Source organism: Semicossyphus pulcher, unplaced genomic scaffold, assembly GCF_022749685.1.
Source record: "Semicossyphus pulcher isolate SPU_LCO1_2020_fin unplaced genomic scaffold, fSemPul1.0.p SCAF_8, whole genome shotgun sequence".
NCBI classification, from domain to species: Eukaryota; Metazoa; Chordata; class Actinopteri; order Labriformes; family Labridae; genus Semicossyphus; species Semicossyphus pulcher.
The window spans coordinates 32257898-32284239 of NW_027211759.1; the positions used below are offsets into that span (position 1 = coordinate 32257898).

At 40.1% G+C, this 26342-nt stretch overlaps 2 protein-coding genes across 2 annotated transcripts in view; one reads left to right on the top strand and one right to left on the bottom strand.

The window, feature by feature from the left end:
- Positions 1–3583: 3583 nt before the first annotated feature.
- Positions 3584–19478, top strand: btbd10a (BTB (POZ) domain containing 10a). The gene is made up of 8 exons (XM_069686147.1): positions 3584–3700; positions 10008–10264; positions 10352–10673; positions 11559–11661; positions 14479–14599; positions 16259–16456; positions 16965–17075; positions 18015–19478. The coding sequence occupies exons 2-8, from the start codon at positions 10075–10077 to the stop codon at positions 18494–18496; spliced, it is 1527 nt and encodes a 508-aa protein (XP_069542248.1). The 5' UTR covers positions 3584–3700; positions 10008–10074; the 3' UTR covers positions 18497–19478.
- Positions 19479–20724: 1246 nt separating this feature from the next.
- The window catches only part of bmal1a (basic helix-loop-helix ARNT like 1a), a 29922-nt gene continuing 24304 nt past the window's right edge, over positions 20725–26342 (bottom strand). Inside the window, exons 19-20 of the mRNA XM_069685669.1 lie at positions 25569–25662; positions 20725–25448 (exon numbers count right to left, since the gene is read on the bottom strand). Of these exons, the coding sequence (XP_069541770.1) occupies positions 25291–25448; positions 25569–25662 (252 nt within the window). The 3' untranslated portion in view covers positions 20725–25290. The remainder of the gene's footprint in view (positions 25449–25568; positions 25663–26342) is intronic.

Below are 26342 nucleotides of genomic sequence, written 5' to 3' on the forward strand. Positions count from 1 at the left end.
GAATGACAGACAGAGAGAGAGAGTGAGAGAGAGAGGGTGGAAAGTGCAAAGATTTGAAATTCAACAAACAGTTAATATTATTATACAGTTTTGTTAATACTATATGGTTTATAGATTGACCATATTGTTAACTAAAAATGGCATTCAAATATATGGACTGTTAACTGATGACATTTGCATATTACTGTCCGTCCTTTGTGAGATCAAACACGATGAGCAACGCATTGTTGTGTGACACACATTACCTCTTTGAAGAGAACAAACTATCTTACAGAGGAATGACCAAACAGCTTAAACGCCAACGAAAATGTTTAATACAACACACTCACATGATGTAACTCTAGGAATATAATGTAAATGTTTTGTAATCTATTTAGCATGAGGTGAGCAATAACAGAGACCACTTGTTAAAATATCAGGTTTAAAAATCACATTGTAATGATAATACTATTATTTACAATTACTGGAATTTGAATCAAAAACGTTGACCCAACAGAAATGATACAATAAAGAAAGATTTGTTTTTTTTAAAGTTCTTTAAGCGTCAAATTATAAATACTCTATAGTACTATATTACTTTCATAATTGTTCATAAAAGTATTTTAGGTTTAGGTTTGTCTGTGAAAGAATATTAAAAAAATATTGAAAAGTAACTACAGTTGTCAGGTACCGTAATGGAGTTTATTACATCTGAAAGTAAAAGTAGGTGAAGTAGTAGTATTTGACATCTTGCATGTAAAAGTTATTGTGAAATCAACCCATAGCAAAGTCTGTGAATAATGCAGGCTAACATATTCTTTGCTGTAAGAATACAGTTTTTCATGTGGATAAAACCAAACTACACCTATGGTATAGATAGACCCATAAATCAGACACAGTAATATATAGAATGCTTACTAAAATTAGGTTATTTAGTCTCAGTGCCTTCGTTACTTTGTTTGACTACCGCACAGGAAAAGCTTTAATTTTTCAATTATAAAATGTCCTGTTTTCTACAAATCGTGGTCCCAATTCTTTAAAAATGTTTATGTTTGGTATACATGTTTACTTGATGTTAAGAGATTCTGACACACACACACACACACACACACACACACACACAAACCACTCATGACCACAGTGACGGCAACGGCATCACCCATGGCTCCTGAACTCCCTATTACTCTTCGATTCAGGAAGTTGTCTCTGACGTCAGGTCAGTGTAAGAGCTCTTTTTTTGTGAGGCATACTCATTAAAACAATGTTAATTCTTGAGTTAAGTGCCTATGTAACCAGGGCAACTCCCTACTGGTCAATGACAGTCATGAATCCATCCAAATGTTGCCGCTTTTGTTGTGAGGCAGACAATAAAAGGTCACAGCAGATGTGGACTAGATCTGGCTACTATACAGAAGGAGGAAAAAAATCAAAAGGGAAGCATGCAGAATTGAAAATGCGGAGGAAAATTCTGTGCTAAAGTGCAAAATCATATATCATATTTGATATTACAACACAAATACATTAAAAATGATAATTATATAGAATGAAGTGGTACTACAAGGAGAAATTTAGAAAAAAAATCACAAGTCACAAAAATGTACTTCCATGTCGGGGAAATACTCACACCTTTAAAGGTTTGGAATTTTTGTGTATGTGGTATTGCATATAAGGTAGGTGTGCGGGTATCTGAGTTCAACATGCAAAGCCATTAGTTTGCTCTGGTATGACAGTGTTGAAAGCCTGAAGCTCAGAGGAGGTGTTGTAATTTCTGCCCTGCCCCCTCCAGGAGCTGGAGGTGTGACATCAACAGCAATAATGAAGTCAGCTCATCAATGGCTGAGCCCTTGGGCTATAAAAGGAAGTTGCAGGGTCCCATGCTTATCATAACTGATAGAAGCAATCCACCAAACTAGGCTGACTTCCTTTATTTCCACCTGGACTAAACTACTTTATCAAACTGAGGAGAAGAAACCACAGAGCAGGTTTGCTGAACACACCTTAACTAAAGTTTACTACTTATGCATTTTAGTTTAATCAGTTGTTAGGCTCAAAATGATATATTTGTCTTAAGATATAGGAATATAGAGATTTCAAAATAAAAAGAATCTATTTAAAGCTTTATACAATATTATTTTATTTCTATCTAAATAACTTCCGTTATTTTAACACAGGACATCAACATTAAAATAATATATTTAGTTTTTAATGTTTTAATTAATTTTTTAATGTTGTAAAATCTTTGAAAATGTACATTAACAACAAGATTTTGAATTTTTTTGTATTCTTTATTTGAACAGGTCATCATGATCAACGTGCAAAATCTGGACTATAAAATCGTCATCATTTCACTCTGTATCGTACACGTCCTGATGGTCTGTGAAGGGCGCCCCCTGAGGTAATTTCCCCGTACTACCGCCTCTTTCAGATGAAGGAGATATTCACCACTCCAAGTTCATTGCCTCATTTAGGCTGGATATTTAATTTATCAACACTGAATGTTTTTTCATGTTTAACTGACAAATATAGCATGATCCTGTGTTTGTACAGAAAAAGGACGGTGAGTGAAGTCCAGCTCATGCACAACCTCGGGGAGCACAAGCAGGTGCAGGAGCGCCGGGAGTGGCTGCAGATGAGGCTCCGCGGCATCCACACCGCCCCGGGCCGGGGCAGCAGCGGGGAGGCGGGCCGGTTGAGAAGGAGACTGCGTCCCGAGGAGCTTCCCGACCTGAGAGACCTGACACCGGAGGAGATCCAGTATGCTTTGAACTTTTTGGAAAAACTCCTCAAGTCAAAACAGTCATGATTTTGATTCTATTTTAACATCGTTAGTCGCAGCAACATTTCCAACTTCCTTTGCAGGATTTTAGGCTACTCAATATGTTTCTCTTTTTTTTAAAAAAACTTTTCTATGTCTATAATGTGTCCGTCTTTTTTATAGTATTTATTTTTATATTTCAACTGTATTTATATAATCCTATTTATGAAACTGTTATTTATGAAAATTGATTAAGGAAAACTACCTTGACGAGGCAAGGCTAAGTTGTGTTTGCACTTTTGTTAAAACTACAGGCTACAAAGTTCGTTACTTAAACACACTGATATAAAGCCTTGGACCAACAATGTTGCATTTGATTTTGCCCTTTTTAACAGGCATTCTTTCATGTCAATTTCATACGTTCTTAATGTATATTGATTTATTTTATTTATGCTACTCACTTTTATTTTTAGATTTTCACTGTAAAACAAAAGATACATCTTTTGTTAGACTTAATGTAAAGCTATGCAGTTCAACAACAAAGAAATACAATGTTTTTATTTTTATATGTCTTTAACTATAGGCTACCAAATAGTCCGTTTTATTAAAAAATGAACTAAATAAATAACTTTAATGTCGTCTTAATTGCTTGTTTATGTCCTCTGATTTCCTTTTTTTCTGAATTTCTCCAAGTAGATAGGTCTAGTTGTGTTTTGTGCCGGACCATAGACTGTGCGGACATGTGAGTGCATGCAGGGTTGCTTCCTTGGGAAGTGCGGTTGTCTCGCGATATGTTTCACGCGAACTCCGCTTTCCAAAACCAAAACAAAGAATCCACAGCTAAGCGTAGTTCATGTAAGCTGGTGCTTTCAACGAAAACTCTTGTCACTTTATCTTCCATGGAGTTGAGCTCTTGCAAAGCGGACTGTTTGGGCAACTTGTCACATCGGAATGTAACGCAAGGAGGTAAATATAGGTTGTTTTAAACTCTTGTGTATATATAGAGATCGCTAAGGCTAGCTTCCTAACGGCTGGAGAGGTGTTTAGCTTATCGGTTAAAGCTAATTCACGGGCTGACCAAAAAGTCTAAAATCCTCTTAGCCACTCTAAAGTCTCTGTAAAGCACGATGCGAGTAAATTCTTGCTTTGGATATTGTTGGTAAGCTCATACTTAAACACATTTTAAAAGCCAGTACGGCAGCCTTGAATGAACTTAACTGTTACCGTAAATTTTTTGAAAATTGTTTTCGGAGACAAAATAAATGTGGGTCAGTATAGTTGGTCAACAATGGTGAAATATGTTCAGTTAAAATACAGTGGAAGTCAGTATTGCTAGACCGTATCCTTACTCTAATAAACATGTTTTCCTTGCACGAGGAATCATATTGTTACATGTATTCTGTAATTTGTTTCTAACGCAACACCTTGTTTATGACAAGATCAGATGGAACCCAATGTGGTCTAGAATTAAGTTAACATGTGTGGACATGTTCGACCTTCTGTTTCTTGATGTTAACTTGAAGGAACATTTGTTAATGAATCATACTGGTGTCTGCTTACATTTCGCAGAACACTACTATTTGATGGAGGTGCTTTACATTATTTTACTACCACAATTCTCCATTTCCATTGAGAAAGTTGGCTGAAAAGCGTAATTCATTTGATAATACACCGTCTTGGTATAGAAAAACTCATCACCCCTTGTTCAGCGGATCGAATGACTATGTAGATCAGGAGGATCGGGTTGTAGTACAGGCAGATGTACCGATGGTTAATCCCAAACAATGTATCATCTGAAGACATAGTGACCAATACTCTGAATGATAAAACGAATGTAAGTGACCTATTGATGGCTCCATTTGGATCCTAAAATGTAGAAGGAAACATACGTTGACCTTATGATTGCTGGTTATGTTATCCAAACTTTACAGATTTTTTTTCTAATCAGTGCACAATGGTGAGATTCATTTAGACCATGGCCTATTATGCGCTAGCCTATGACTTGTTTTGTAGTGTTGTGAAGAGTCCCCTGGCGTCAGGAAGGTCACACTGCCTATACAGTTCCTTGTGCTGCAGGGAGTTCCGAATCAACCAGTGCCCTGAAAAGTTCAGGATGATGCCGTCTGTCTTATAATTATGTAATTAATTTGTAATATAACACGACAGAATATAGCGTTTTGTAGTTGAATTCTTGATGCTGGAAATCTGTTGTATTCACTCAGGTCTCTCTGACTTTTAGTGCGTCTTTGAAACATTTCTTTTAATTTGCCTGTTTGCTTTGGTGTTTTACGCCTATATAGGCTGTATGCCTTTCAGTTGTATTGATAAAACTTCCCCCAATGCCTGTTTTTTTTGTCAACAAAGAATAGGCCTAACTGCTCCAGACAGTTTTGCAGACGCTAATTCAACTGTTTGATGCTACCTTCAAATGATGGTAGAAATACCATAATTATATGGCCCTCTGGGCCTTTTTGAATGAACAGTTCAAAAATATACCTTCTGAAAACTTGTGGGTTTTTTCCAACGTTTGTGAGGGATGTGCTAAACGGATATAAACATACATGGACTTTTTACATAACCATTCTCAATTTCCCCACTATTCTGTGATTATTTAAATCCTCATTTTGCCACTTTCACCAAAGTTGCCATTTCAAGGAAATTATGTTTTAGTAGATCATTTTGGTTACAACATAGCGCACTATAGCAATGACGTTTGTTGTCAATTACGACCAACAACAGTGTAATGCACTACTATTACCTACATGGAGCACTGAGAAGTTGGAGTTTACGAGCAGCACGTGAACGCAGCATCGCTCTGATTCAGTCAAGCACGCGGCCATTCACAGTTTAAGGTCCCTCCGGTGACTCTGAATGACTAGCCGGTCCGTGTCTCCCTCGCCTCTTAGAAACATTTAAAGCTTAAGGTCGAAGCCGTGGATTTTACCAGCGTGTTGGAGTCCGGGTTGAGTGTGTGGAACGATGCTGATGAAGTTGCAAAGTAATGAGCGAGGATGCTGAAGCTGCCGGCAAGCCCGCTTTGTTCGGAGGAGCGCAAGGCTTTTGTGCCGCTGTCATCCCGCAGCTCATCCCCTGCTGCTTTGTCTTCACTTGGCCCTCTGATACCGACCGGTAGGTGCACGTCCGCGTTCAAAGCACCGGGCTTTTATTTCTATGATTGTATTACATTTACACAATGTTCTCTTTTGGCTGTATGGGCTAGAGAATTACAGTGCCCAAGAAATGAAATCTCGGACAGTATTACCCTTGATAGGACTTACTCTGACACTTCGATACAGAAAACAGAATAAATAGTGATATTATGCTATTTAATGGCAATCTATTTTGTTGCATGCTATGAGAAATCCCCATAATATTATAAAAATCTTTTAGAAAACAAATTGATGAGAAATAAAGATACCATTCATATTATTGTTATAAAGGTGTATTAACCTGTTTACTTCCTATTTTCTGCTTTATATTAATTGATTTCAACCCAGACTGCTGTAGAGAGCAGATTCCCTGCCTTTGCCTATCTGTGTGTCTGTGTCAGCAGCCCCTAAATAATAGATGGGACCCTCACCCCTTGGGGCTCTCACCTCTGCTTTTAATAGACTACCAAGATGCCTTGTGTCTCTGTCTGAGTTATCTTGAATTGGTGGGTGAACTTGAGTTGTATTAAGCACATTAAACCAGCATCTGAGCTTTTGTACGTGCTTTCAGTCATTGACCTATCCAGCAAAATAAAAGAGAAATTGTTATATCAAGGGGGAGTTGTCTATTAAAGGGAAATTGGACAAGTGAAATGATAGCCCCCTTTAGTTCTTTCTGGCTGTGTGATATCTTGGCTGCTGTAGATTTGCATTGCCACGTGAAAGATGAGAGGAGCTGCCTGCCCTGAGTGAAATATTGCCTCCTCAGTTCCTTTGTTCCCTTTACCCTGCTGGTCTGGCCACTGGCTGCATGCCTGTTTGGCTGGAAGTCCTGCTTTTGTTTTTATTATCCCAATTCTGCCTAGCATTAAAATCCCATTGGAGATAAAACATGGATGTATGTTCTGTCAGGCTCTGGTGTAGGTAAACACAACATGTTACATTCAGCCATATCTTGTTAGATTGCTTAATTGTGGCAGTTTGGAAAAGAAGACTCATGTATCTCCTCAGTTTCATGTAGGTATTAAGAACAGTAGGCCTGGCAACTGTTCAGTGCCTTTCTACGAATAGCCTCAATGCAGATATTTTTACACATTTTCATTGATAGATTGTGCTGCGGAAGGAAGTTGTCCTCTGTGTGTGTCAGACAGCTCACCTGAACACACTGAAGTATGAGGAGAGGTGTGTGTGCACATTTCTTCCTCTCCTCAGCTGCTATGGTGACCCCTGTCTTCAAGGACACTGCCTGAGTCTGCAGCTGTTGTGTGAAGCGGACATATTTAAACAGAAAATACAGGATCTTGGTTTGCTCTTTTATTTTGTAATTGTTACCTTTTAGAGTATAATTCAATTTAAAACAGCCAAATGCCCTGATTTCCTTCAGAGTTTCAGTTTGACTTTAGTAAACCCTTTATCTATGTGTTTTTGTGTCCTTAGTGTCCATTTAAGGTGTTTTGGGTTTGTGCATCACAAGACTGATGGAGCTTCATCCTGTTAGATGAATCTGTGACCTTGACTGGGTGTTGCTGAGGCGTCAGTGAGGATTCTAGGTGATGTGCAGTCATCACACTGCGTTGTCGTTTTTGTCAGTTCACTGGTCTTGCTACATCTTGGTCTGCTCCGTCTGCGTCTACCCACCCAGACAGTTAGCCAATTAGGCACTCAATCAGGGAGCTGGCCACTTACCCGGTTGTCCAGCACGTTAAGATGTCAGCCAGTATCCAGGGAGGCTTCTCTCATTACTGGCCTTTGAAGCTCTGCCAAAACATACAAAAACCCTATCCAGCACTCTGTGCATGGAAACCTAAAATGTTTCTAAATTCGTATTCAACAATGAGCAGCTAACCCTCAGCTTTAGGAAGTGATGTTTACTCTGTTTTATTTGTTGTGTAAAAGTAGTCAATATAAAGAACAAATCTGCCCCAATGAGCTAGTCCTGGGCTTATTATGTGTAAGTGGTTTATTCATGTTTGTCCGGCCACGTGGTGCGCAGAGTAGAAGGCTGCACTCTGGCTTTTTTAACGTCACTAAAGCTATTTCTATAAAATGATTTTAAAAAGTCTTGCACTTTCTGTTCCCCCTTCCAACATGCTACCATTTTCCATCTCTCTGATTCCATAGCCTACAGTAGATGGTCATCATCATATTTCATAGCAGCTCCTCTCAGGAGAGCGAGGCTCGCTTCATTACTGAGACCTGCCTCATAAGCTCACCGCTATTGATCAGATAGTCAGCTACACTGGCGCATTGGAAGTGAAATGGATACATTCATTAGCACAACTACGGGAATGTAATTTATCATTATACAGCTGAATAATACTGTTATTACAAAAGGGTTGGTACCATATTATCTGTTTCCTATATCAATATCAATACCTTTAGTATGTGATGATACAAAACTATCAATTTTTTTTTTTTGCAATTTTGCAAGACATTCCTGCATTGCTATTGTGTGATACATGCTGCAGTCTGTTTTCTCTAATGTCACCCAAGGCATGCCCACCTGCATTCCCTTCATATTCTAGCCTAAATGTGCCTGTATGTATCCATTCATGTGTTATTGGCCAGAGTCATGCAATGCTTGTTATTAAACTATTACTAAATTTGGAATTTTACGATACTAAATTATAATCCCTATTAACCATGGCCAGCGTCACTAAGAGATGTATTATTTGAGGGGTGTTTTATATTTTTAGTTTACATTTGGGAAACAAAAGAACTTCTTCCATCCCTGATTTTATGTCTTTGAGCCTATTACGATATTACAACCTGGACTCAAAAAATAAGACGGAAACAAAATGGGAAAAAGTGTTTTTATTTTGTTATTAAAACCAAATTAAATGTGGAAAGAGTCCAAACCTTCACAATACCATTTGAACTATCCTCATTTGAGTACATATGATGCTTCTTTCCATTAATGTTTGAATAAGATTGTGTGTTTGACTCCTATCTGAAGTGTAGGTTAGATGTTATAACCGCTCTCCTCGGACTGCTTGTCCGTCTTTGAAAAAACACTGAATTACATCAAACCACTCTGGGAAGCATTGCTCGCTCTGAGGCAAGGCCAAGTGTTTGTTACCCATCAGTAAAAAATCTCTGATAAAACAGCTCATGGAGCAAGTAAACAGTTGAGGCCATTTCTGTTTGTTGTGCTGTTTCTGAGTGAGTTCAGCTCCCTCAGATTGTTTCACATGGATAAATTCTCTAATGGACGCTGGGGCGCTGTGTGTGTGTGTGTAGCTGCAGGCTGAGCTTGGTGGATTTGTGCCGGTCCTGTTTCTGCAGCACTCAGCTCCTGTAAGGGTTCACATGAGTTGACTGCTTTTTACAGGCTCGCTCCTTGTTCCACAGCTCAGCACGCAAAAAACAAACCCTTTACCCCCTGAGCGGTCTCTGCACAACTGTGCGTGTGAGAGTTTAAGTTTGCTTGGAGCGGAGAGAAGTAATCTATCTCATTGTTGCATAAAATCATGCATGAGTGCTTCGCTTTCTGTACGATTAGCAGTGTCATCCCACTCAGACTTGAAGTTGTGACCATATCAAACTTTTATGGTGGTTTGGAATTCAATCTTACAGTGATGCCAGATACTAGTGTCATAGAATATTTTTCCACGAATTGTCTGATTGTGTCAATCCGTCTTTGCCCGAGAAGCTGCGAGTTTGTCTGAAAGCATTGATTTCTTCTTGTCCTGCAGTGGTTTCTTAATATTTATCAGGGTTGAGGGGTTCCCACTGGTTTTCTAAAGTAGGGACATCGGTTTTTCATCTCTACTATTTCTTCCTTAACGTTTGCCTGGTAACTTTTCAACTTCTTCTCCCTCTTAACTAAGCAGGGTTAAGTAGGATTTATAATTTATAAAACACATGAAATATCTTTAGGTACTGATAAAGTACTATTTTACAATCATGTCAAAGTATTCATAAGGTTTTGAGATTGTAGTCATACATTTTTGGTCATCTTTTTATTAGTCTGACAAGATATTGTGTTCCAGTGGTTTGGTACAGTTTGAACAAAGTATCAACCATAACATCCAGTAGAGAAGTTGTGCAGTCAAAGTTGAAGCAGCTGAAATGTAAGCCTTGCTCATCACTTTGATTCCTCTCTGTGTGCTCTTGTCTTTCAGTGACCGGCAGTGTGGTTTGTCAGTATTGGACTGCGACCACCAGCAGCAGCAGCAGCAGGTCAGCAGCATGAGTATGTACGGGACTGGCGGCGCTGGTGGCGGTGCCTCTGGAGGGGCAAGAGACAGAGGTGGAACAGAAAACTACCGGGAGCAACGGCGGCGCTCCAGCGACCGTTCACGTGACTCCTCCCACGAGAGGGCAGAGAGCCAGCTGACGCCCTGCATCAGGAATGTCACCTCTCCAACTCGGCAGCATGGTAAGGAGGAAAGATGGAGCAAATGATAATAAGACTTGATCACACCATCTTGCTTCACTGGTGTCAATATGTCCTTCTTTCACACAGACCGTGAACGTGGAGACGGAGGTTCCTCTTCCAGATCCTCCAGTCCACGTCCTCCCAGGGTTTCTCTACCCTATTCCCACGTTGGAGGGGCTCTGATCAGTGGACACATACCTCGGTCCCTGGGTCCTCCTGGATTGGACCACCACTCCAAGACACTGGGCCAAGGACTGTGTGATATGATCTACGTGTATGACCTCAGCAGTAAAGAGGGGCATCGCAGTGGACTGAGATTGGGAGAGAGAGTAACGCTCATTGTGGACAATACAAGATTTGTGGTAGACCCCGCCATCTTCACAGCTCAACCTAACACCATGCTGGGCAGGTAGGTTTTACACATTCCTCACATTTTAGGCAGGAACTGTCATGAAGATAAGACATTTTAATTTGTGAAACTGTTCAGTAAATGATTTAATCTGGAAGAACATCATAGTAACACAGTTTTCTTAACATTTAGTGTAATACTTGAGTTTTCAAACCATGCTGCTGCTGACTGTAAGTGCTGGAACAGCTGGGTTGAGACTGCTGAATAGGTTCTACCGGATACATATATAACAGTATTATCATTTCCCTTTTGGATTTGCTAAAGAGGATAGATATCTCCCATCTGCCATTCCCGGAAACCCAAAGCTGTAATTATTTGTTTTGGAAGAACAGTGGCCTCCTCCTGTTTTGTGCGGCATTACGCTTTTATGCCATAAAGCTTTCCAGCTGACTTCTTGTTAAATTTTAGCTGGTTGTTCACAGTGTTAAATGCAAAGGTTCTGAGGCTGCCAGGTTCCTTAGCAAAGAGCAGTTTTTTGGCATATGAAGGTGTCACAGCACACTTCATAAAAAGAGAATAGTATATTAAAGTTTACCAAAAATACTTCATAAAGCAGTTATTGGTCATGATTAAATCTGTTTAGCAAGTAAGAGTTTGCTATTTGTTGTCTTTATTTTCAACTAAGTTCTCCTGATCACAATAATTTTGAAAGATATAGTTTTATTGGTGATTGCAATGTTTTTTTAAGCCACATCTTCAACATCACTAATGTGCAACTCCAGTTTTGAAGGTGATAAGGGCCTAAAAACAAAGCAGCATCACAGATAGACAACGCGGCTCTGCACCAATGTCTTTGAATCGCCTCTGATACTCAATTTGTTTTATTACCCGTGATCAACAGTTAGAAGTTGATGAGTAAACAGTTGTTTCTCTGTTTGTTTTTAGGATGTTTGGTTCTGGGCGGGACAACAACTTCACACGACCCAATGAAAAAGGAGAGTTTGAGGTTGCAGATGGCATCAGCTCCACTGTTTTTAGGGCCATTCTGGTGAGAATGCTGAGTGTCTGTCTCTCCATGTCACTCTGTCACCGTTTGTCTGTACCTTTCTACCTACAGCATACGTGTCACTGTATCACAGTACCTCTGATATTTTGTTCTGTCTTTCCCTGGTTTTGTTCTCATTCCTCTGCAAACTATCTTATCTTATCTTATCTTATCTTATTTTCTGTTTTTCTCCTTCTCTATCATTTTACTCTCTTACTTCTCCCTACACCTTATTTTTTCTCTTGACCTTCTCCTTTATTTATTCCCCCTCCTTTTTTCCCTCCTCTCTCCTGGGCCCAGTGAGAGCAGAACCTTTATAAAACATGGACTGCATCTCTCAATGATTTATTCACTCCCACCCATCTCCTTCCATTCCTCCATCACACGCAAGATATCTCTCTATACAGACACATCCACCACCACCTCTTACTTTTCTGTTACTTTACTGTCACTTACTACTTTCCTTTTTTTACCATTCCATTAGTCCATCATTGCTGCTTGTACTGAGAGGGATTTTCAGCTCAGTCTTAAATGGAGGTCCTCCTGCTGACTAAATCTCTCAGTTCAGCTTTGTAAAGAATCTTGAAAATGTCTGAGTGTGTAGCGTTTAAGGTCTGGGCCATAATTCTCATGAACAGTTTTGGCACTAGATCTAAACCATGTTTTTTCTTTTCTTCAATAATCTTCTCAGCAAACATCCAAGTTGCCAATTAGTTGTACTTGACAATTAGTAACTTTCAGAATAAAACGGAAAATGGCAGCAAAGATTCTAGAAAAACATAAACTATCTTACCCCGTTATTATTATTAACCACATTTATAAAAAGCAACACGAACATATTCAGAAGGACTGAGGTTTCAACATAGGTTAAAATAAATCTATAAGTCTAATCTATATATTAAAGCATAGCATAAGTAATTTCTTACTCATGCTTTAAAGGGGGCTGTTTACCCAAGACCCATTTACACTGCCAGTTCAAGGCGGGATTATTACGCCTCTGTTACGTTCCTTCTTCTGTGTAAAATGCATGGAGGTGCCTCAGAGCCGGCATCAGAGGTAATAACTGAAGCTTAATGCTGGGGTTGCTTGGTCCAATGTAAAATGGCAGAGACTGCATGACGGTGGAGCTTCATTACAGCGCTGAGGCAGAACTGCAGTGTAAAAAGGGCTATTATTGATGCTTTTTACACCACATTTCTACTGTCCATTTCTGTGTACACATTAAGAAATCATGTACACCGCAATGCTGGAATCTAATCCAAAAGTTCCCACGCATTTTAAAACTCACTACACTGTGTGAGAGATTTGTTTCAACCCTGTGGTAATTTTTCATGCTAAAGTTTGTGTTGTTGCTCTAAATTGTAAGGTGTTTAGGACAGATGTCACAGTGAAATGCAGTCTGATTACCACAACTACAAAGTACAACCTTACCATGTATTGAATTGAAACTGGTACCTCTGTGTTTTAGGACCGGAGCCTCTGTTGCATGTTATCAACCTCTTCTTCCCCACACTTCCTGACTGCTTCCCTGTCATATAGTTCCTGTCGAGCATCCTCCACATTATGTGAATATACCAGGAAATGACAAATAAATACAATACTAGAGATCAAGCAGCACAGCACTGATAAGTCAAAATTGCCCAGAAATATTCTTAAAACAAATCAGTCAACACAATTACAGTATTTGAGAAAACAATCTCACTACAAGATGTATTTTAGTAGCTGTACTGTGGATGCAATCTTTTTTTTTCTGCAGTGTTACTCAAAGCAAGTATGGCTGAGAAATAAGTAAAGTGGAGTCCAAACCATGTGGGATTTTGGGAGGGAAAAAGTAAATGTGTTGTGTTGTGCACCAATTTTGCTGCCTTTTGACTATGCATAGGGCTGCTTTCGTAAACAAATGAGAAATGTCACAATTGTATATAGTCAACCATCTCTAGTGCAGGCCTGCTGCATGTGCTGCAGACAGTGCTGAGGGTGTATTACATAGAGGAGTCAGAGCGCACTCTGCTGAACAAACGGACTAATTTCTAAATCACCCCAAACACTGTTTTCTGCATTAAATGTTCTGTTTTCGTGGTGGAAAAACAAATACAGAGATGCCAATATATCTGTGACAGGCCCGTATCAGCTTTGGGGTGAATAGTAAATATTCCTGAAAGCATTCTCGGTCAGCTTTCGTTGATGTGTTGCTTCCAAAATGGTTTCTGGCAAGTGTAAAACACACTCCATTTAGCTCTGCTCTTTGTGAGTGCACTGCTAAAGGGCTAATAATAATTGCTTGGTTGTGGTTATGGAATAATGGATTATGGCATGAGAATGTCTTTGTCTGCATTAAACAAATCCCAAGGAGACATGAAAGTGAGAGCAGAGCAGAGCAGGAGCCGAGTGGTGCCTGAGCTGTCTGTGTGCAGCCTGTAGTGTTTGAGCAGGAACTCTGGAGGGAAACAGCCGCTGTCACCGTCTCATCTGACACAAGCTCGCAGGAAAGTGGAGCAGGGAGGGGACGTGACGTTGTTAGCTTTTGCTTTCATCATCCATTGCTCTCCGCCCCCGTCTACTCCTCTTAGTGTCTCTCTCTCTCATTTCTGACATCCACTGGTTTTACTTTCATCGCTGCTCACTCTCCATCCCTCCCCCTCCCCTTCCTCATCCATCTCTCTCTCCCTCTCTCTGCCGCCTGTGTGAGCAAAGCAGCATCAATAATGGCGCCTTGTTTTCTCTCCCATGCTTGTGTGTGCATGTGAATGCCTGCCTTTCTGCCCGTTTCTTAATTTGTGTGTGTGTGTGTGTGTGTTTGTATACTGCTGAAAATGGCAGGATTACTACAAGTCGGGGATAATCCGCTGCCCTGATGGCGTTTCTATTCCCGAGCTGAGGGAGGCATGTGACTACCTCTGTATCTCCTTCAACTACAGCACCATCAAGTGCAGAGACCTCAGTGAGTATGCAAGACTGCACATTTACTGTTTGAACTGTGTGGAGCTGCAGACTGATGTAGTTGCTGGACTTTGGTGAGTGTGGAGTACAGATCGTTTTCATTGTTATTTTCATTAGAGAGAAACAGATGAGGAATATACTTGCCTGTTTTACTTTTAGCACTTAATGTGGAAATTGAGTTATTTAATGTGAATGAACACCTACTAAGTTATAGCAATATTGCTTACTGATAGAAAACATTTATGGCAGCTTCAGCCAGAACTAAGAGTAGCCACAGACCTTTCCATTAGTATCATTTAGCACAGCAGATACCTGATACCTGATATTGTGAAAGCTATGTGTAACTGTTTGCATAAACTCATATTTGACACACCTGTGACATCAAACTGTTACATGGGCATACCATTGTATCAGTGATGCACATCAGTATGTGTGTGTGCGTGTCTTTTATATCCGTGTTATTATTGTTCCTGCTGGTGCCTCTTGTTTGTGTCTCTGAGTGTGTGGGAGGAGGAGCTTCAGCTCACAGGCTGCTGCTATGAGTATCTGTGTGTGTGTTGTGCTCTAAGTAGGTCATGATTAGCTGTGAGATTTAATGCTTGTTACGTGGGCAAATAACCAACTAAGGCAAGCAGGTCCATTCTTGTACATCCATCATGTGGTTTTAAGGCTTTTCAGTCAATCATTTCTTGTTTTAGTGGTTCATCTGGGTCTCATTTGCATTACTTCCTGTCTTTAATGGAACCGCTTTAAAGCTGCACATATACGTATATCTAGATTTATGTTTGTATGTATCATGATATTTGATTTTGTTATGTTTAAACAGCCGCACACAGAAAAGATGCACGTCGTACCTAAAGAAGTACTGCCTGAGTCTCATCCGATGTTGTTAAGTTTAGTTTATTTGAGAGAAAGGACAGTGCAGATATCTAAATACACCCAATGAAAGAGCCCGCTTTGTTGGAGGCAGTCTAAGATCATGACTGAGCAGAACAGACCGTAGCTAGTTTACACTGTATTTACTTCCAGACCCTTACATCTTTACTTACTCAGAACAATATACAGCAAAAGAATAACAAACACAATATCAATTAGAAGTAGTCAGTATTTAGTAATCGTTAGGTTGTTAGGTAACAAGTTTTCACTTTAAGGAGCTGTCACTGCCTGTCATCAAACCTCACTGTGCGGATATCATCAAGCTCAAACAATGTATTATTTTCAAGTTGTATGTATTTACTTTCCCCACAAAACATTTAAGGCAATTTTTTATTTAGAGCTACAATTTTACTTTCTACCAGTCCTCTTCCTTCCTGCTTGTCGCTGATTTCACACAATTTCAAGCTCAATAGAGCGATTAGTGATCAGAAACACCTTTATTGACCCTCTCATGTTCTGTTTAATGTTGCCTCTTATTATTTAGTAAAGTATTTTATACAACAACTTTGAATCTGAGTCAAATTAAGTTGTGATTTTTGTATTTATTTATTTTTTATTTTGTTTTGTTAAATACCTGAAAATCGTAATATTAATTTAGATTTTAAGGAAGAGAGAGGTAGCTACCATAGTTGTTGGAGGAGAAGTAAATGCAGCAAATCCAGCACAGTGTCCTACATCCTGTCCTCCTCTTCTACTCATGACTGTCCCTGTGGTTCCTTCACAGGTGCCCTGATGCACGAGCTGTCTAACGATGGGGCCCGGCGTCAGTTTGAGTGTTACCTGGAGGAGATGGTGCTGCCGCTGATGGTGGCCAGCGCTCAGAGTGGAGAGAGAGAGTGTCACGTGGTGGTACTAACTGATGACGACGTGGTAGACTGGGATGAAGAGTACCCCCCACAGATGGGAGAGGAGTACTCTCAGAGTAAGATACTGATACTGGATCTATTGATACTCCCTAGGTAATCTGTTTGGTGGTGGTAGCCTTTAACGATTAATCTGGTAGTATTGTGTCTTAATAAAACGACCCCACCCCATAAAAGTGCTGTGTGTATCTGTGCTACAGCGCTACATTGTTGTTTAACACACACATCAGTAAGTCACATTGTTGCACTGGGTGACTGTACTGTTCCTTCATTGCTATGAACACACTGCTGTAGTTTATTTTAAGTCCAACATGCACTGTCCTGCTGCTACTCACTAGAGCATCAAATGTGGATTAACTGCAGCTTAAAATAGTCCCTCATAAATCCAACATTGATTCCTTACAGGGCCCAGACATCAGTCAGTATTGACAATATTGAGGGCCTTCTTTTGAGTGTTATTTTTACTATATGAAAAATCCTTTTCTGTAAGGCAGTGCAAAGTTCAGATTCATTATGGAAGGTCATGTAGTGGATTCATGTATTAAATGTTCCTCTCTTCCTCTACAGTCATCTACAGCACCAAACTGTACCGCTTCTTCAAGTACATAGAGAACAGAGACGTGGCCAAGTCTGTGCTAAAGGACAGAGGACTGAAAAAGATCAGACTGGGAATAGAAGGTACTGAGCCCAAGGGTTTTCTTCTTATTTGTAGCTTCCAAAACTGAAATAAAAATTCACGTGTATGGTTACTGGTGGCTTTCAGTGTGCTTTTGTCTCTTTCTGGTACAGATTTTCAGCATTTTACAGCCAGGTCCGTGAATAAAAAAATCTGGGTCACTTCATAAGAATATTCAGCTGCTCGGAGCATAATCTTTCACAACTTTACAATTTCGTCTTGATAGATGTTTTCTCAGCTGTTTTCTTCACAGTAGCCCAATTGTAGAGAGCTCTCTTGTATTTCAACTCAGAACAGTTCTTAGAGGCCAAAAGTCAGGAAGGAATTTTTGCGTCATGGAAGCAGTTTCACTTGTAAAAATAGAATACTGGAACTTTCCTCAGGGCCATAGTTGGAACCCTTTAAGTCTTTTAATATTTTGCACATCAACACAGGGGAATGATGTCAGCACCCTGTAAAAGTTGTAATGAATGATCCCAGGTTTTCACAAAAACACCAATAAAATGTTCAGAGAGCATTTTATTGTGTTCATCAGAACATGTTGTTGATGAAATGTTAAAAATACTTAGTGTTCTGGAATAAAAAGACTTTTTGTCAACCAGGAGCAGTCACTTTCTGTCTTTGGCAGTTGTCTGGAAACTGTACCTGGCTAAGTATTATTCCAACCCCCCCTGAAAAAAAAATTGTCACTGGACTCTTAGGTATTTATAAGAATTAAACTCAAATGAAATATAAATGAGTGCGCCTTGGAGGTGCTGATAGCTGGATTTTGTTACCATAACTGTTTCCAGAGTTTATGCTAAGCTAAGATAAGTGGCTGCTGGCTAATGCTATGCATTTACTAAACAGACATGAATCTTCTTCACATCTAACCCAGCAAAACAAGCAAACATGCGAATTCCCAAAAGCGGTCTAATCAATTGTTCTTTTGATTTCTCCAGGCTACCCGACCTATAAAGAGAAGGTGAAGCGGCGTCCTGGAGGTCGACCGGAGGTCATCTACAACTATGTCCAACGTCCCTTTATCCGCATGTCCTGGGAGAAGGAGGAAGGGAAGAGCCGCCATGTGGACTTCCAGTGCGTCAAGTCCAAGTCCATCACCAACTTAGCTGCGGCTGCCGCAGACATTCCCCAGGACCAGCTTGTGGTCATGCATCCTCCGGGGCCGCAGGTGGACGAGCTGGACAATCTGCCGCAGCCGACACCCGGTGTCAATGACCCTCACCAACCGACATTCGGGCAGGCGCAAGAGAACAGTGCGGGCCCCCAGCTGGCTCAAAGCTACGAAGGCCCGAACCAGGTGGCTCAAGATAGTTTGAGCCAGGCTGCCCGCAACCAGCAGCAGCAGCAGCACGGCAGCAGCCACACTCAGGCCACTTACCACTATGAGCCAGACCCAGATACACCGTCACCCTCCGCATGAGACTGGCTGCACACTTTACTCCTCCCCTCACCGCTGTGTTCACACCAAGAGCAACCAGATCTTATTTTCCATCATTACACTGAGATCAATTCAGGACATGCTAATGAAATAAAAGATAAACAACTTTGACATAATTATTCTCTCAGCATTGATTGCAAAACACACAGTCCATCAATAGTTCATGGAAACAAGAAGCAGTGAGTACACTAGTGAAGCTAAGGTGCACACATCATACTTGGCCTCCAACCCCTCCTTAATAAGCACATGAATGTCGACCTTTCACAGATGAAATTAAAGCACTTCTGACCACATGTTGCTTTCAGTGTGAACACAGACTTTGTTCCCGCCAACCCACAGCCCTCGTGAAACCTCCTCATCTTCAGTGGCAAACCACCACTTTGCCTTCTGTTGCACCACTGCTGCAGCCTTTCTCAGTCAACACAGCATCTGAATGAACGCAAACTGTTCAGCAGCCAAGGACGGATGAAGCACATAAGCAGGCCTCCTCACCCACCTCCCTCCACTCTGTTTGTTTCTATTTATCTGACCAAAGGAGACCAGTTTTATTCTGTAAGCATGTAAAAATACATTATAATGAAGCGTGTGTGTGTGTGTGTGTTATACTGTACCTCACTGGGAAAGTGGATTTCAGTGCCTCTTTGGTGGTCTTTATTCAGGCTGCTAGAAAGTAAGTTGGCTGTGAAGATTCACTTTTTTCAGCGTATGTGAAAGCCTCAATGTTTTTTGTTTGTCCACAACATCCATGTTTTTTTTGTTTTTCAAAGAAAATGTTCCTCTCCCTTTCCTTTTTTAAACCAGTTGATTTGGTTCTTAGTTTACATTGAGTCCATGTTTTATCTTGTTTGCTCCACTTCCCGTTTGCATCCTGGCTGACCTGCTCTGAAATTCTGCACACACTGTTACTGGGAGCACACAGAATGTCAGAAGAGATGTTGAACACAATGTTTTTCTAATAAATAAGATTCACAACACTCATTCCTGATGACTATCTTCCTTAATTTAATATTGTTTAAAGGAAAAAAAAGTTTTTAAATCTCTTCTGTTAGTTGTAAGTAGTCTGCTTAAAAAATAACTGGTTTGTTTCTGGTTTGATTTCGGATGAAAACTCTGCTCGTTGATTCGGCTAAAAGAGGGAAACCCTCCACTGAAAATAACATGCATGAATACACAATTATATTTTTTGGGAAATAACCAACTTAATACTTTTAAATGAACAATATGGCCAATACTAACATGTTACACTTGTGATACTTTAAAGGTAACAAACTGTCATTGGTGATAAAAGTGTGATATGTAATGTGGGCTTGCAAAGTGTAGGTGAACTGAGTGCAGTGACTCAGCTTTGGCTCTAAATCCAAACATGGATATTCTGTATTCTGTATCCAGGCAGCATTCCACATCACTCCTCTCTGACATTACACAGCGACAGAACACACTCCTATGAGTCTCAGGAGGTTCTTTGTAGAGAAATGCTGTATTCAGATGCGGGAACATGCACACAAGCAGCAAGGTGTCCTGCTCTTTGGCCTTCATCCAGCATCATAAGAAAATTTAAGACATAAAACTCAGTAGATATTCACCTGGTGGTGCAGAACCAAAACATGCTTTTTTTTTTGTTTTAACTCTGAAACCAGCATAGGAGTTTGTTTTGAAGGTTTGGCACTGGATGAAAGAAAAGTTCAATAGCTGGAGATGACCTGAGGAATGTAGATTGGAAATTAAATATGCATGAGCTGCTTCCACAGTGACTATGATTATTTAATGCATGAGTTCAAAGTATGCGCTCATACTTTAAATAACTTTTTGGGCCACAAAATCAGCCCATGAATAAGCGTACAGGGTTTTTGAGACTGAATATTAAAGTAGCTGTTCCAATAGAACCGTTTTCTTATCCCAAGTAGCTCTTTTTCAGGAATTGGGACGTAAACACACTGTAGTGGGAATTGTGTTATTGACTAACCTCCATTTAGCTGCCTAGTTAATAAAGAGGCAGTGAAAGCTATGCCAACATGTCTTTCGGCCTCTCTCTCTCTCTGCATGCAGACCCTTCCAGTGGCTGGATGGCAACATCATATAAAAATACCGTCAGGCTGCACTGATTGGCTGAGAACAGATCAGGTGTAAAACAGTCATGAATGAACCCACAGAGAAGCCCTTAGCACACTGAAGAAATATCACATACAGGATGGGCAAAAAGAACAATCTACTGACAGAAACAAATAATTTTATTTTAAAAATATTTCACTGCTGATACATACAATACACTCATCATACTCATATATATTTGCATAAAGTATACTCTTAACATGATAATATTTAAAGATTTGATACATTATTGTCAGGTGGGGAGGGGTATATCAACAAGAGGGACACTTTATTGTAGTGTGTAGCGTAAAAACATTGAAACAGAAAACCACTAGAACAGATACAGAGGAGACCTCGCCAGCTGCTGCCTGATTGGAGGAGGACAGGAGGGAGCAGAGCCTGAGCCTGGCCAGTTTTTTTGTCAACAGTCCTGTTTCAATCCAACTGTGTACACTGACGGTGGGTATATTCAGATGGGCAACACAGGAACTGTAGTTGCTCTTTCTAGTGACCACTTTGCATTAGATGTAATGACAGGATACTAACCGGGGCTAAACATTTGGCAGAGATCTGCCCATATGGAAAGAAACTGTATGATAATCTGCATTTCATTGGTTGAAAAAGAATCAACACACCATCTACAGTTTCAAAATTACCCTGAAACTTACTAGGCCAATGCAAAAAAGGAGCTGGTATATACTTATCTGCCATGTAATTTCTACAAAACCACGAAAAAGATCGGTAAAGGTAAACTGAGAATAAACTGATTCATTCATGATAAGAAACTGAATGAGAAGGGTTTTTTTGTTCTAAATGATTTTCTTCATAAATAAAGGATTTAAAAAAAAAAAAAAATTCTATTGCCTTGATGTTAAATGTTTTGACAAGCACATTACAGGACATCTCATCATTCAGACCAAATAAAATGCTCATCTTTTTTTAAAAGATAAAAAATGTAAAATATTTGTCCTTTCTCTTTAGACAATCTTTTAAATATTAAGTAAATGCCTGACATGTAGAATCTTTTTTGAATACTTTTGAAATTAATTAATTTTATAAATAAATTCCTAAAATTAAATGCACTGTATTTTAACTCTGACCTATACACTTTCCTTCCATACAGGCAGGCAGCAGGACTCTTCCCAACATGTCCACTTCTAATCGCTCTCTGATAACAAAAGGTCTGTGAGCAACAGAGGGCTGGCGAGGTGAAGAGGTCGTGTTGAGGATATTTATTATCATGGAGGAAAAATGGACACTGAAATGAAGAATTCCATTTAGACGCTCCTGTCCGTCCTTCCTGACCCTGTTGTTGATAAGAGAATGTCGATCGGCTCTATCAGCGTTACAAAGTCCTACTCAGCTGGATCACTGGCGCCTACAACGTTTATCTGTTTCTATACTCGTCCCCATTCTACATTAAAGCCCTCGCTGCTAACAAGGTAGTTTGCTTTGACAGTTGACTGTAGCCACTGTACATCTGTGTATTATCAAGTTCTTAACAGATCAAAGTCGAGACTAACTGCTGATTTTTTCTAAAATACACATACTGTAAATTTGTCTTTTTGCAGCAGAATTTATCTCAGAGGTATTTTCTTTTCATAAACCTTCAACAACCCCAGCAAAAAAAAGTTAGAAGGGAGCAGCTCCTAAATCCAAGCCCAGGTACTCACGTATTAGGTCCGTTTTTAAATATTTAGCTCACAAGGTAAAATTGCATTCTCGGGGCATGTACTCATCCAGAGTCAGCCCAAATTTTCAGTCAATGGAGTTTAGGGACCAACGGTCTGATTGCATCTTAAGTGCTTCAAATGGGGATTGGTGTCAAGGGAAGATGAGCAGGTACAGACCCTGTGACTCAGACCACCAGGTTTTCACGTTTTAGCGGGCTGATGCTTGTTTACCTGCCAGCTGTGTTTACCTGTACAAAGCCCTGTGCGAGGAGCAGACCTCAGTTTATTGGCAGTGAGGAACTTGATTTGTCTCTGTTTGCAGTTGAACTGCTCTCTGTAGAGATTGAAAAATGTCTGCAGAGAGACATCAAGCATGCCGCTACAGCCACCAGATTCACTTAGCCTCCTTTTATCCATTCAAGACTGACTCTTGGTTGTAACAGTCATCAGAGCTTCACTCCACCTGTTTATTTTAACTCTGCTAAGTGTTCAATAACAATGGGGGTTTTGCAGCTAAAATGTGGAGAGCAAACACTTAAGAACACAGCAGTAGAGGTCTTCAAAGTTCCAGATGGTTTCTAATCACTGAATTGGGTCCAAATGTGAGTCAGTGAAAATGTGTTGTATTGGGGTCGGATGTGCTGCCTTAAGTGGATCTGAGCAGACTTGCTTTGATCACATGTAATTATGGTCAAACTCAGTTTTTTGAGCCAATTAAAGAGTGAATTATGAAAGACCACCCATCCATCATCATTACACACTTATCCCTCTAAGGGGTTCAAGCCTATCCCCACAGTCACTGGGTGAGAGTCCACAGGACCACCCTCCTCTTGTAGTATTCACAATCATTTAAGTAAACTTTTCAGAAAGCTCTTAGTTGATAAGTTGAAATGTGTTGAATTTTCAGAAATTGCAGATGTTATTGAAGTGAATTTTCACGAGATAGTAAACTAATGCATTATCATTTCATTTGTTACTTTATAGTTTTATGATGTGTCCGAAGGATGTTCATATACCAACGGCCTCATCTTTTCCTCTGTCATTGTCTTTGCATTTTCTGCATGACGTTAACCGCTTGCTAACATGTATTTTGGCGTTTTTGACTCAACTATTTGAACACAAAGCATATCATGTACGCAACTCTCATGTCACAACTAATAGCTAATGAGTTCCATTTAAAGGCAGCATATCACAGGGCATAGTCCAAATCTGTTTCCCAATTCCATACTACATACATCCTATGTACGGTGCAACTAAACACTACTCATAAAATGTCAAAAATAAAGAACATATTTTTACAATGGGACATCTGGTCTACCATCAACCATTCATAACATTGATTAAAAAAATAAAATGATTTGTATTACTTGGGCCTTACCTTTTTGTTAAAAAAAAAGAAAACATTTCAATTATATCTGTTCGTAAAATGTTTAGAATTGTACACTACGGAATCATATAGTATATTTGTGTTTTAAAGGAAATTAAAGCTCCTGTGAGTTTTTTTGGCTGGCTATGAAACAGACTGAAATTAATTCTGATTACTCTATATGACCTACAAAAGCAAACCAGACCATCAGCGACAAGATTGATTATTTCTATAGGACAAAATCAGCAAAGAGATAAGAGGTACGGCTTTGTCCAAGTGGGCGCCAAAATCAACACAAACTGAGCTTTAGCATATCCAAACATATCAGCAGCTTTATCATATCTAAATGTTTTACACAAGATTCTGGATGTTAATTAAACTTTAGATACTTCCAGCTATTGAAGTGGTTATAGTGGTTAATACTTTGAATTGGCATGTAGCATGGAATTGGAAGACAGCTTAACTCCTGCAGAGCAGCCCATAATTTTGGACTTGTGAAGACCTCTACTTGACAGGTCATGGTCAATGGCTGCAACAGTAGGAACTTTATGGGTATCATTTTTTAACAGCTTTAGCATCATAATTTACAGAATATAATCAAGTGATTTTAAAGTCAACTTCAGGTAAAAATACAGAATCCTCTCTATTATTCTGGGAAAATATCATTTGCTGAGGATGAGCTTTAGAGTAAGTTGGATAAAATTTGTTAATGTTCATGTTAGTTGAGGAAACGGCAGCTAGGTGGCTTTTACACAAAAGATTTTGTCATTATTTAAATGAACTGAATACATGTTTGTGGAATTTGTAGCTTGACAATAATGAACCTGTAAGAATCTTACAAGCAAATCTCCAGATTTGCTTGAGATCTCCTACAGATAACTGCTGTGTGATCATTTCCCATGTTGAAGATTAGCTGGGTAAAAACAGCCATTTCCGTGGAGAAGGAGTGCACCACAACCGTGTTTGTACGGCACTGACATCCTACGATGAGACTTGAACATACAGTTTAAGATGTTGAGAGGTTTGCAGCAGGAGGCAGAAATCCAACGCTCCCCACCCAACACCACTCCATTCCACATCAACCTTCAACCACTGTCTGTGAACGTCTCAGGAGTCCTGTGTTGGTTAGTGGGTCGGCTGTTCACCTGGCAATGACAGGGCGCAGAGCCACTGTTAGACAGAGTTCAATCCATCAACAGGCAAGTTAGCACCGCATGCCTGTAACTTGAGTTTGCATTTGCTGGACTATTGTTAAGAGTAATGGTCGGTCGCCTTGGCAATGTTAGAAAACACCTCAACTGCATGCAACTTACACTGCAAAAAATATCACCTTTGCAAAAAAAATGTCCTTGTGTACCAAAAGGAAATTAAGGGTCACTTGAAAATCTACAGAAAATGATGAATCAAAAAGTAGGAGGGGATTATTCAAGTCCAGGACCGACTCTGACTTAATAACCTCGACTTGTGTGTTGTTCTTTACAAAAATCTTCAGTGTTATCAGACATTTACATTTGTTGACATTTTTTGCAGTGCAGTTGGGTGCAGAGTGCAGGAAACTTGGCAGCCAGAATTCAACCAGACTAAAATCTGTCCATCAGTGGCTCTGGTGATTTGAGGGAGTGTTCCTCTGCTTCTTCCCTCAAGCTTCCTCACAAAGGCCAGGGAAGGTCGCTGAAGTCGACGGGGCCACCCAGGCCGGCGTCCGCCTCCAGCAGGGACATAATAACCGCCATGGCTGCCTCATCGTTGCTGGGGCTGCTGGAACCAGGCTCGTCCATGATGTCTATGCTCAGGTGGGAGTTGTCACCTGGACAGAGTCATTAAGAAAACTGTTTGTGAAGAAGAAAACACCCAAACGCCTAAAATGTCAGGTATGAAAATGCTATAGGTGTGTGTGTGTGTGTGTGTGTGCGCCTCTTCAACTCACTCATGATGGACTGGTTGGAGTAGGGGTAGCCTACAGAGTCAGGTCCAGGAATGATCCCCGTGCTGGGCAGCTCAGGTGTCCCTCCATTCTGAATCTATAGATGTGACACACATACACACACATCTCGGTTTACTGTGAACACAGATCAGTTTCAACCGGGCCTGGAAATGTTTCCATTCTGTCCTCAGATGTCTTTGTGTTAGTTTACAGAGAACAGATACTACGGCAAAAAGGAGGAACAAGTCAAAGTCACATGTAGACACATCAAATTCTCCTCAACAACACCTGACTCTTATCTTCATGTCTGTTTTTTTCAGAACGTAATTATCAGTTAACAAATACAGCAGGAGAAAAGGTCTGAGTGACATCCCTCCATATCTCTGTGCAGACTGTGTGTTTTGTTACTTACAACACTCTCAGAGGAATCAGTCTCATTAAGCAAAACAACCCAGCTGTTCGTGCCACGACAGATTTTATGCAAGACTATTTTAGTTAAACTTTTAACAATATTCATGAATGTTATTACATTAATAGTTCTGAGTCAGGAACTCAAGTATTGGGAAAGAGGTTCATGAAAAAAAGGTGTGGAGAGTAAACCCCGTAGATATACTTGCTGCTTGGCCTTGTGTTCGCTTACACAACGGCTGCCTCATGAACGTAATTGTTGACATACTTTGCTATGTACTATGCGTGTTACTGGTGGATACCTCTAGAGGGCAGACCAAAGAGCTCAGGCTGTATGAAACTACTGTATGTGCGGGATGTAAACAACAG